General features: G+C 49.4%; 1 protein-coding gene across 1 annotated transcript; it reads right to left on the reverse strand.

Annotated features, from left to right (window-relative positions):
• Positions 1–1,722: 1,722 nt before the first annotated feature.
• SNRNP40 (small nuclear ribonucleoprotein U5 subunit 40) lies at positions 1,723–12,671 on the reverse strand. The gene is made up of 10 exons (XM_049820046.1): positions 12,361–12,671; positions 12,012–12,141; positions 11,357–11,450; positions 10,572–10,737; positions 9,953–10,075; positions 8,842–8,962; positions 8,003–8,085; positions 7,517–7,578; positions 4,100–4,203; positions 1,723–2,329 (listed from the first exon to the last, which is right to left on the reverse strand). The coding sequence occupies exons 1-10, from the start codon at positions 12,634–12,636 to the stop codon at positions 2,280–2,282; spliced, it is 1,209 nt and encodes a 402-aa protein (XP_049676003.1). The 5' UTR covers positions 12,637–12,671; the 3' UTR covers positions 1,723–2,279.
• Positions 12,672–12,680: the final 9 nt, after the last annotated feature.

The following is a 12,680-nucleotide window of genomic DNA, read 5'->3' on the forward strand; positions in this document are numbered from 1 at the left end:
GAGCATCTCGTGTCCATGCTCCAGCGTCCCAGCTGAACTGCAGCTCTCAAGAAGCCTCCTCTGGGATGGAGCAGAAAGGCAGCGAGAGGTGAGAAACACCTTGATACAACCTGAACCAAGGCAGCAAATGGCGGGGGGGTGGGGGTGGGGAATGGGGGAGAAAAAAAGGATGAAAGCTGAGATGGACACAATCAGAAGAGAAATGCAGCACATACTACTCTTCATGGCAAGTTAATTAACATCAGACAACAACCCATGGCATGGGGAACCCTCCCTTGCATGCTCTCACAAAGCCCAGCTGAGGCTCAGCCCCCAGTGAAGGGCTGGATGCTGGTTTCAACCTTGGCCAAAAAAGCCAGTGCAGACCATTCCCTCCTGGCCTAAGCCCTGGGGCTGGGGCACAGCAAGCAGTCAGCCAGGCAGCAGGTCTGTGGCTGTAGGGCATGACCTGGCAGAAGCTGAGGTCTCCCCCACTGTAGCTGAGGCAGCGTGCAGGCACCCTTGTGTTGTCTCAAGCACTCAGCCAGAGGTATATGAGGTACGGATCTAAGCTGCTCGAGGACATGCCGCTGTCTCATACCACCGTCCCGCCAGCCTGGCTGGGGAGAGGGGACACGCAGCCAGTCCGGTTCCCCCACTGCTGAGCACCAAATACGCTGTGCCTGCCACAGAAAACTCACTCCTTTTACGCTTACTTACAGCAGATGGCTGGATTTTACTCAAAACATGAAAACAGGATTCAGCAGTAGCCCAATAATTATTTCATGTGGTCATTTTTATTGCCATGAATAAAAAATAAAGCTGCTCTTCTGAAGGCAAGTGGTGCTCCTCAGGGGTCAGTATTGGGACCGGCACTGTTTAACATCTTTGTCAGTGACGTGTACAGTGGGATTGAGTGCACTCTCAGTAAGTTTGCCAATGACACCAAGCTGTCGATACACTTGGAGGGAAGGGATGCCATCCAGAGGGACTGAGACAGGTTTGAAAGGTGGGCTCATGTGAACCTCATGAAGTTCAACCAGGTCAAGTGCAAGGTCCTGCACATGGGACAGGGCAAACCCCAGTACAGGCTGGGGGGTGAATGGGATTGAGAACAGCCCTGCCAAGAAGGACTTGGGGGTGTTGGTTGACAAGAAGCTCAACATGACCCAGCAATGTGTGCTTGCAGCCCAGAAAGCCCACTGTACCCTGGGCTGCATCAAAAGAATCATGACCAGCACGTCGAGGGAGGTGATTCTCCTCCTCTACTCTGCGCTCATGAGACCCTACCTGCAGTACTGCGTCCAGCTCTGGGGCCCCCAACATAAGGTAGACATGGACCTGTTGGAGCGAGTCCTGAGGAGGGCCACGAAGATGATCAGAGGGCTGGAGCACCTCTGCTATGGAGAAAGGCTGAGACAGTTGGGGTTGTTCAGCCTGGAGAAGAGAAGGCTCCGGGCAGACCTTAAAGCAGTCTGCCAGTACCTAAAGGGGGCCGATAAGAAAGCCAGAGAGGGACTTTTTACAAGGGCACGCAGTGACAGGACAAGGGGTAATGGCTTTAAAGTGAAAAAAGGTAGATTTAGATTAGATGTAAGAAGTTCTTAACAGCGAGGGTGGTGAGACACTGGAACAAGATGCCCAGAGAGGCTGTGGATGCCCCATCCTGGAAGTGTTCAAGGCCAGGTTGGGTGGGGCTTTGAGCGACCTGGTCTAGTGGAAGGTGTCCCTGCCCATGGCAGGGGGCGTGGAACTAAGATGATCTTTAAGGTCCCTTCCAAACCAAACCATTCTATGATTATATGAACTTAATGTCTATGGTTTCCCTGGGTTATATACAAGTGAGGGCCTTGATTTAGTATCGTACAACAAAAAAGTAAAACAGAACAATAAATCCCACCACACAGTTCTTGTAAAAAGGTATCTATTTCAGTTTTGACCGTATAAAAAAACAACAGAAACCTGACAGGGAATATACAAGCCACATAAGGACTTTAAACAAATGTTACCAATTTCAAGTGATGTGGGTAAGGTTTAATAGTCGGTGGTACAGCCAAAACCAAATTCCTTTCAATTCCAAATTTTTCTTCCTCCCCAAAGAGGGTGGGGGGTGGAAAAAAGCTGTACAGCGAGACCACGCAGACATTACAGCCTGCGAGAGGGCGACTTGTCACATCAAGCTGCTTCAACATTTTCCCACTGCCACAAGTGTGAAAGGGCCTGGCACCGGTGAGAAGTCAATCCGACTTTTGTAAACCAAGGATTGTGAGGGCACAAATCCCACCATCTCTTTGTCAGCTTCACTGGATCTCCCCCATATACAGTCTTTTGTCGCTGGATGCGGAGAGTACTGAGGGAGAGAGAGCGGGGGGAAGGGAGGAATATGAAAATTAAACACAACAGTTTGAGACCTCCACTAATGACACATCATTTGAATCAAACTACTCATTTTGCTTGCTGTAAGTGATCTAGAAAGCCAAATTTCATTTGCTCCCTAAAACACTTCATGGAATTACTACTCCAATACCTAATCACACGCTGTGTGTTGTGGCTGCCATTCCACTGTCCCAAGGCAGGCATAACAGCGTACTGCCTGTAATGTCTAAGCATTAAAATGGTAAAGAGAGGCGTATAAACACGCTGTTAACGCTCTCAAGCATCCTGAAACACTATTTTCATTGCAAGGAGCATTCAGATTGCAAACCGGGCACTGCCATTGGGACTGCATGCCGCTAGAGGGCACAGGCTGGCCAGGAAAGCCTCACTGGTATGTTATTATTTTATCAGAACGGGCAAAATGGAGCTGGCACCCAATACGCCACTGAACCACCTTAACTCAGAAAAGGCTCTTCAGGGGATTCAAGACACAAGCATCAAAAGAATGACCCAGAAGTGCTGCTCTTGACAATGACAATGGTTTCATTCAAGTCCAGGGGCGATATGGGGGATTTCTACAAGAACTCACAGACTGGTGTCTGTAATCTTGCCTCATTTTGGCTCCCTGTGCACTGTCCAGTGCAGATGAGTATCGTGGAGTGGGTGCAGCAATTTACTAGATTAACGTTCCCAGATGTTAACAGAAATCAATTGCAAAACTTGCTTGCAACACCTGGATGGGTTTTTAATTTTTATTTTAAGCTGAGTGATTGAGTCACAAAGAGGAGCTCAGCAGAATACAATTGCAAACAATTCGCTCCAAACGGGAGCAGAGAGCGCTCCACTCTTCCAGCAGTCTCCAATCTGAAGACAGGGCAATGAATAACCAAGGAACAAACTCATAACTCACTGCCCTGCTGCAGAGACTGTCATCCTCGGCACAACCGAGCTCTTGGCCTCACTTTGGGGTTGACTCTTGTCAATTTTTTGCTGGAGCAATGCGGTGACCTGGCCGGTGGTGCAAGTGTTTCCATAGAAACAAACAGCACCCTGCGGTCCTGCCTGGGCCGCATGCTGCGCCAAGAAACTGAGAGGAAATCTGGTCTCACCTAATGCACAGTATTTAAAATGGTTCTGAAAAAGCCACCACGAGCATTGTCTCACACAGCGCTGATACATGGTGCCACATGCTGGACACCTCTAGAATTGGGACAAAACCCACTGCACAAAGAGCCTCCTTTGCTTCCTACAGCTTTTGGGTAAGTTAAGAGACCCCGGGCTGGAGACGTGCTCCCAGGTGATCACTGTCCTCATGTGATCACCAAATGTATGGCTATATCCCTGGTGTCCAAACCCAGGTACCCCAAAACCTTTTTGCATGGCCCTTGGGAGGGAGTCTGGACAAGCCCTAGGCAGCGGTAGCCAAGCCACAGCTCATGGCCACCCGCAGGTGATCAACAGCCCAGACCACTAGCCACCCTGCTGCTGTATGGGTGCCCCCACCCAGGTCTCCCCCTGGGCAGGACACAGAAGCAGAGCCCCTGCGCTCAGGCCAGGACCGCAGGCACACCGAACCCAAGTCCCATCTACGGGAGAGGAGCAAGCAGGAGTCTGCTACCCCTAAATTTGTCTGATACTCGGTGCTCTGGGCCACAGGCAATTTGGGGGCCATTTTCCAGAGGATCAGCAGTTCAGCCAGCGCTGAAACTACTTCCCTTGACAACTTGCAGTGGGGAGGACTTACTAATGGGTTCCTCCGGATGGAAAGCTAGTTCGTTCACCGACCCGGCATGGCCTGGCAGCTTGTACAAAATCCTCCTGGATGTGGTGTCCCACACATAGACAAACCTACAAGAGAGTCATTATGAGTGCAGGCATTTGAGAAGGGAAAGCAGGTGCCCCCCACACCAACAGCTTATTCCTGCAGCAGTCCACCATCTGGGCTGAAATAGATGCAGCTCTTAGTGTGGATAAACAAGGAGTTTCTCAGGAGCAAAACGCTATACTGACAAATCCAGAAGAGCAGAGGTCTGAGCAGGTAGGAGCTAACATGTTAATTTGGTGTCAAAAGCCTCATTGCCATCACAGCACAGCAGCCCCATTTCACCCCTCGTGGCACAGAGATGGATTTGGAAGCATGAGGCCATAGAGACCCTCAATACAGCAGCCACCACAGTGGGCTAAGGGAGAAAATTAGCATTGGGAGTGAGGAAGAGGGTTCTTGCCCTCACAAATACCTGCCCGCAAGCCCAGCAGTCACCACTGGTTTGCACTGACTGGCAAGCAGTAAGGAGCCAAGGCGCTCTCCCAGCCCCTGCTGCAGTGTAATCCCTCACAGCCAACAGCTTTATATATGGATTTCTTTCTGCTGTGCCATTAAAGTCATGATCCATTTCCCAGCATTTATTAGAGGGCCAATCAGATTGCAGTGAGCCCTTTGATTAACCTCCCGCAGGCCTCACCGTGGGCACCTGCCACTGGCCAGGTCCTGCCTGAGCACTGCACCTTGGCTGGAATGCAGTGCAGAAGCCAACAGGGTCCTTCAGACAGGAGGTCAGAAAAACTGCTGGCATGGGGCACAGATCAACTTCCAGGTTACTCCTATAAATAGTCTCAGAGTGGGGGAAAATGGTGCCTTGCTGTAAATCATGCTGTACCCCAAGATCACTGCTTGTCTCTCATGGGTGTTGATTGCTGCCTGCACAGTGCAGTGGCTGCACAAAAGCTCTACTGGGAAGCAGAGCAATGCTTTGACCCTGCTTATGGTGAGCATCTGTAGGAGTGAGTGGCATTTTTTAATACATCAAAACAAGAAGAGCCCTGAGTAACATTCTACAACCCAGGCAAAGTGATGCTGCACCCCACCTGCACAGGAACGGTGCATCCCTCCCTTCCAATCACAACGGCCTCACCACATGAAATGGCATTTGTTACAAGGTTCCCAGCTCTAAAAAAAAATTGGTGGCTGGGGAAAGCTGCCAGTTCTGGATTACATTCACTCTCCCTTCTCATTTTGCTCTTTAGGGAGGTGACTGGCAGCTAAACCAGAATCTGCCAGGGCAAAAAAGGGAAGCGGCAGGGCAGTAATTGGCTGGGTTTGGCATGAAGGGCAGCTCTGCTGCCTGCATGCCCCAGAAGCATAACTATGACTTTTTACAGGGCACTGCAGAGGGTCAGGGCACGGGGGACAGCCCGTAAAACGTGTAAAATCAATCTACAGCATTACACTCCTCCAAAGGAAGGTCACTGCAAATGCCACTGTGCATCCCCATGTCTCACCGGCATGAATTCAAACATACTGGGTGTCATCAGTCCCACATGCAGCCCAGGCTCTGAATACCAAGGCTGGACCGCTTCAGGCTTATGCAATGCTATCAGCAACAGGTTCCTCAGTTTCACCTGTTCCTTTCCATTTGTCAGGGCTTTGCAGACCGGATGAAGAGCGAGATTTGCTTGTACATTTAGCTTGTCTTTTAGTTAAAATAGAACTGAACTTCTTTCCCCGCCCTCAAAAAAAGCACTGAATAATTTATAACACTTGCTGGCTAGATAGAGAGGACAGTGTATACCAACACAGGGCAGACCTGCTTTGTTAAGAGCACTCATTTTCAGGCTGGTGCTATTCTTTGACTTATTTGCTTGAAACACATAAAAAGGAAAAATTCAAGCCTACAACTTAAGTCATGTTACTTAAAGCAGCATTTCTTCAAGCACAACTTTTTTATCTAGCAGGCAAGAATTGTAGTGAATGCTTTCTCAAAGCCTTCTGCTGTTGTGTTTTTAATCTGGTATGGCAAAGCAGGCAAGCACTTTAAGTAGTTGATTTTACTATAACCCTTCTGAAGGGTTCAACAGCAAAAAAAAATAATTCAGGTAATTGTCCCTCCAACATACACACACACACACTCCATATAATGCAGAGGAAGAGTAATCACTGCAGAACTATTTTGTACTCAGACAAATGAAATGTTTGTTTAATCTCACTTTGCTTTCCCAGCAGACACTCCTCAAAAAATATATCTAAAGCTCAGAGATAGCAGAAAGATTTGAGCAGCCTTGTCTAACCTGCCCCTGGACCTGGCTGTGTGCTTTTGCCCACGAATGCCACAACGAAGCTGCTGTCAGACCACAGAGCTACATCAGCATCTGCAGAACTATCCTAATGGCCTAAGACTTGCAGCCATACTTTGCCGCTGAATGGATCAGCCACAGCCTCAGCAGGCTGATACACAGGCATTCCTCCACCAAGCGCACCGCCGTTACTGCCCAGCAGGACTGGAGAGTCATGTCTCAGCCACTTGCTGTGACAGCTGGCCCCACTATATCTGGACATCGAGAACTAAAGTCCTCCCTATCCTCTATCAGAAATTCATTAATTTGCTGATTACTACTGCTCCATGCCCTGGACTCTGGCCTGCAGGAATTCCTGTTGCGATGTCATTCAGAGTCTGTCTGGATTTGCTCCAGCGGAGGTTGGTATCCTTCATGGTGACCTTCAGTGTCTGGCATGGACCCTCTGCTGGCTTCCTCCCTCTACCTGTTTTACTCCTCAGTTGCCTTACTTTACAAAATATCTAATTTAAAAGTCCAATATGTGCTAATTTAGTCAGATCTTTATTTCTCCTTACACATTAATTAAAGTAAGGAGGAAGAATGATCCTTGGAACACCACTGGTGCTTCCTGCAAGCTGTCCTGCAGCAATTTAACTGGTATTTGTGGTCCTTGTCAGTATAACCCCCACACTACACACACTCCCCCAGACTCCCTGCGTCTCGAAGATGCTCGCAAGCATCTATCAGTCCAACCACAAGGGACCTAGCTCACGGACAACCATGCTCCTGTCATCCGGCGGTCCTAGTGTTGGGTCCTGTGGCTGAACATAAGCAGCAATGCAGGTCTCTAGTCAGCTTTTGACAATAATAATAAGATTCTACAACTATGCATTGCTCCTCCACTGACACAAAGGCAATATAAAGGCATCGCTATTGTAATGAGGGCAGACAATGCTCACAGAACATCACAGAGGTTTGTTCGGGTCTTCATGCCTCTATGCACAATTCTGAGTCTTCAGATTCATTTTAGACATGATCCAACTCATTTCAGGAGTGCTGCAAAACTGTTTGGAATTTATGGGAACAGACGAACGCAGTGGTAACTCACCTGTCGGCTGATCCCCCTGCGATTTTACTCCCATCCGGGGACCAAGAGCACCTCAGAAGATTCTAAAATAAAAGAACATGCACAGTTCTATTTCCAAAGAAAGATTTAGTTTTCCCCTTCTACTTGAATTAAAATCACCATGAGACTTTAAATATCACAAGCACCACTTTAATGATCTCCCTTCAGAAGATGAGATGGTAATTACAGATTTTATTTTATTGCTGGAAACATCCAGTGCCTTGTTATTTTACACAAAGTAGATAGTAAATGTAGAAAATACTTAATTTACAGCTAATTACAGCTGAACCGAGCAAAGAAATCTTGTTACTGCAGCTTTAATTGGAATCCCACTTTGTGCATTAATCTTTCTTTGAGTTCTTATTAAAGCCTTTCTGGTTTAAACTTGAATTTAAAAACCAATTTACAGAAAAGTTAATAGCAGCAGCATTTTACAAATAATCATGTTTCAGTCTCCAGTACACTCACCTTTTCAAAATTATGTACGTTCCCCTGGAAAATCTTTACACATCTCTCTTTAGGGGCAAATGGTCGCACATCCCAGATGCGAACTGCAACAGAGAGCTCACAGTAATTAGCTGAAGATGGCAGAGGCATGGGGGCAAGGTCAGCTTCTGCAAATGCTCCTTTTCCTAAGACACACTGCTAACGAGCAAAGACCTGGTCATGCTCCTTATTCTCTTCATGCCTATGTTTCCCCAGAAGCAAAAGGAAACCAGCAGCTTTCCCCTGCAGAAAGCTTTGATATGAAAGGTCAAATGCAGAAATTTATAATTACACCAAGACCACTGCCAACAGGAGGGGAAAAATCCAAAACGACTATTACACAAACGAGCCACCATCTCCTTACATGAGCATTTGCTTTATTCTAACACACTCCATGATCACACTTCTAATCAGATCAGCTTCGCTGAGCACCCCCACACAGGAGACAGGCAGTTTGGAAACCGTGCTGTCATTCCCTGCTGCGGGGAAACAGCCAAACCGCCCTGACAAGAGCCAGACTGAGACTGCGTTCAACTGTCTGCGTAAATAACGTGTGCCATAGCTTGTGTCCTCACTGCCCTTCGGGAGACATGACAAACCCTTCTGATGCAGCTGCTCCCTCTGTGCAAAAGACACAACTGTCACCAGCATAACAAGAATTCAAGCTTTATCTCTGGAGCCAAACTCCCTTCAGCCTATCCCCACATCTGGCTCGTTTTCCTACATCATACAATTTGAGCTGTTCCTTCCCAAACACCATGCAAAGCTAGTGTAAGAGAGCAGCGCCTGACAGCTGTGCTCTCACATCAGGTAGGACATACCTGTGTTGTCCATTGCATTGGAGAGCAGGTAGGAGCCTTCTGAACTCAGGCTGAGGCCTGTCACTGAGTCTGCGTGTCCTCTCATTGTGTAAGTGAGCTTGTTCTGGCGAAGGTCCCACACCTTTCAGACACAACATTGCCATTTAACAAAAAGACAGGCAAGACTGTTGGAACTGCTCTTTCCAAAGCGTTTCACAGGTACTGATCAGTCAGCTGATGACATCAGCTTTTGATTCCAGTTGGTGGGGTCTGAATGGCTAAAATATGAGGCTAAAATTTAATGTGTGTTGTTGGAAAAATAGAATTTTCCCATTAGAAGACTTCTTACTGAACTTGTCCAACAACCAAGGAGTTAAATGCCAGCAGCCCCATGCATGGAGGAATCCCCCTCTATCTGGCTATAGCTCCCCCAGCTCTGACTGATGGCACAGAGCAGCAGTTGTCCAATCTCCAAAATTTCACACTGTTCTTTCCCAAAGAGGGGCAGTCATTCAAGGGGTGTGTCGAACAGATGTCATGTCAGTGCTACACTTAGCCATGGCTCTCTGACAAGCACATGCTCCCCATGCCTAGGTCAGGCTGGAGCCCAAGGCTAAGAGGACAGTAAGACAGACTGAACCGTACAGCTATCAGGAGAATCTCAGTTACCAGCTCAATGAAACATTGAGCTAGCTCTTAAATAAGAACTTTCCACACTAGCAGGTGACAAAGCAAGTTGCAAACTGGAGCAGAGGGCAGAGAGAGTGGATGTGTCACCACATTTTCTTTAGTTTACCTCATATATGGCTCTACAGCCTCCAAGATGGGCACAAGCTGCCAGAAGAGCCAGCATACCATATCAGCTCCAGCAGGTGACAGCAGTGCTGGAACGCCTGGCCAGGAATGCCAGGGCTGCCCAGGCTGTCACATGCCAAACAGCGCTGGAGCAACTCACTGAAGAATTTATTGGCCCTCTATCAACAGCGAGGTCAGACACAGCAGGTCTGCGTGGTTCTTGTGACTGTAAAATTAACCAACAAGCCTCCACTTTTGTCCTTGATGAATGCAAGATGTAATGGGATGGAAAAGGTGTGCGCAGTCGGAAAGGCACACGAGGACACAGGCATCCTACCTTAATATCGTTGTCGATGCCTCCGGATATAATCTGATCGCTGGTGTCATTGAAAGTTACAGCCAAAACCTGGTACGTGTTCTGAAATGTCTGAACAGCAGCTTTTTTCCTGATATCCCACAGCTGAAAAAACACGGCAGTTGTAAAAGTTGCATAGAGATATTTAGTGATAAAATTACAGGTAGTTGCAGATACTTGGCAGACACTCAGCACGCTCTCCTGAAATCCCCTCTTTTAGATCTCAGGAGATCTCTATAAAAAACATAGTAAGAGTGTGGAGTGGAGCACAGGAGTTCAAGGGAGGGAAAAAGGGGCTGGCATGCGAGATTTCATTAATGGCTCACCTTTCTCATATTTTGTTAATGCAGTGCAGTGGAAAAAGTACAACTGAGCAAAATGAATCTTCTTCACCCCCCCCCCCCCCCTCAAAGACTTACTGGAAAAAAAGAGCAAATTTTATTTCAAATTTTTTATTTCTGAAATCAAAGTTATTAGATAACGAATTATAAGAGTAATGAAGGGCTGAATTTAGCCCACTTAAGTGGGAAGACCCCAAATATTCTTTCAAAAACCCTTTCTTACTTTCATTCCAGACTATCCCCTTACACAATATACTGACCTTCACTGTCCCGTCATCGCTGCCTGTACAGACAAGCTGGGGTCCTCGCCTCGCTGGGTAACAGGAGTTAACGAACGAGGTATGGCCTTTCAGTCTCTTCACTCTCTCTCCAGTCTCACTATCCCACACAGCCACAGTTTTGTCTGTGGATGCTGAGAAGAGCATGCTGCACAGAAGAATCGCTGTGAGGTTCTCAATTTTGGAAACATTTCTCCCCTCCCACCTTTTTTTACTCTCAAGTTCTGTGATCAAAGCTGGAAATATTCAGTGGGAACACACCATGGAGAAGAAACTCCCCCATATGCCAAGACAAAGGTGGTGTTTCAGGAGAGGCTGACTGACAGTGGAGCAGCTACACTGGAAGAACTCCAACTAAACCCCATTTCTAGATACATACAGATTGGTTTTGCACCTTCTCAAACACTATCTGGAATGAACACAGGAGGGAAAGCTCAGTGGCAATAGCTCAGATGCAATAGCGGTGCAGCCTTTTACATTAGCAAATATCCCACTTGTTTTCTTTCCCTCCCCAGTGCCTCCCAGATGACTGACCCTAACTTCCCTCTGTTCCTCAAGACTGGAATCAAGGGCACTGGTGGGTCATGGGTGACTCCAGATGCTTTTTCTTAATCTCAAACAGGCACCACTCCTTATCTGGGAAAGTCACGCTACAAGCATTTGTCATACATGGACTGAGCAGGAGCAATGAGACGCTAGCCAGGATAAAGCACCTTCCTTCCGAAAGAGCTGGGCCTGAGGCTGAAAGCTGTCCGCACACCACTTACCTGCCATCCGTGTTATAGTGCAGCTCCATAACTGCCCCACTGTGTCCCTTCAGTGTGGCGTAGTTATCACAGTCCCCATAGACGTTCCACAGCACTGGGGGAAAGGAAGGGAGAAGTAAGTACAGGAAACACCTCCATGCTGTGGATGGAGTGATTCTCTGGGGATTCAGCCAAATGAATCACGTATTGTCACCACTATCGTCTCCAATCTTGGCTGATGCGTGCCCATAAAAAAAACATCGTGTGAGCCCCGGAAAGACAGACAGCTGATTTGAGCTGATTTATGGGTTTAGATGAAGTTGAATTTATAAAGGAAAATAATAACCTTCATCTCAGCAACACAAAGCATTAAAAACTGCATTTCTGCGATGGCTGCAGTCAAATGCAGACTGACGGTAACCTGCACGAGGGTCCTGGGAACACCGGGCTGTGACCATCAAGGCATGTTACCAGCCCCATCTAGGGACCAGCAGGACAGTGACCAGCCAGAGGAGCAACAAGAAGTTTCTTGCTGCCCTCCTGCTGAAGCAGTTCACTCCTAGGACTCAGCAAGCTTGACGGCTGAGATAAAACCCCGTCACAGCACAACGGCCTGAAATCGTACGAGCCCCAGCCCTGCGCAGCGCTGGCTGGGACGGGGGGGCCTGGTACTCACGGATGAGCCTGTCGAAGCCAGCAGAAGCGAGGGTGTTGCCGTTGGGGTGGAACTTGCAGCAGTACACCTCTCCTTCGTGCCCCGAGAGCAGCATGATGGGGGCCTGCAGGGAGGAGCAGCGCGGCGGGCCCTGCCGGAGGTAACACGGGAAGGGGCAGGTGAGGGGATGCCAGGGAAGGGAACAAGGGGCACCCCCGGGGCACGACCAGGACCCCCCCAGCCCCGCGATCTCCTCACGGGCCTCTTCCCCTCCTCGCTTAACCCCGCTCCGGCCTTATCCTCCTGCCATCCCCCCACAGGCCTCCTGCCCCCCACTAGTCCCCCCACGGGCCTTCCCCCGCCCATGTACCGCCTGCAGCAGGGCCCCGGGGGGGGGCTGCCCTCCTCCTCCTCCTCCTGCTCCTGCTGCTCCTGCGCCGCCGCCGCCGCCGCCGCTGCCCGGCGCCCCCGGCAGCTCATGGCGGGGCCGCTTGGCCGCCACGGGCACGAGTGGGAGGTCGGGGCCGGGGCCGGGGCCGGGGCCGGGACCGGGACCGGGGGCGGCTCCGGGGCCGGGGGCGGGAGCGGGGCCGGGGCCGGGGCCGGGGCCGCCGCCCGGGACCTTCCGCTTGTGCTGCTCGATCATCGCCGCCGGCCGCGCGCGCCCGCCCGCTCCGCCCCGCCCTCCCG

This window comes from Accipiter gentilis, chromosome 17, assembly GCF_929443795.1.
Source record: "Accipiter gentilis chromosome 17, bAccGen1.1, whole genome shotgun sequence".
Classification (NCBI taxonomy): Eukaryota; Metazoa; Chordata; class Aves; order Accipitriformes; family Accipitridae; genus Astur; species Astur gentilis.

Coding starts and splice junctions, on each gene's coding strand:
- SNRNP40 (XM_049820046.1), bottom strand. CDS start 12,636: ATGATCGAGCAGCACAAGCGGAAGGTCCCGGGCGGCGGCCCCGGCCCC. Junction 12,142..12,360: donor CCGGGGCCCTGCTGCAGGCG/GTACATGGGCGG, acceptor TACCTCCGGCAG/GGCCCGCCGCGCTGCTCCTC. Junction 4,204..7,516: donor GCAGGGGGATCAGCCGACAG/GTGAGTTACCAC, acceptor ACTCTCTTGTAG/GTTTGTCTATGTGTGGGACA.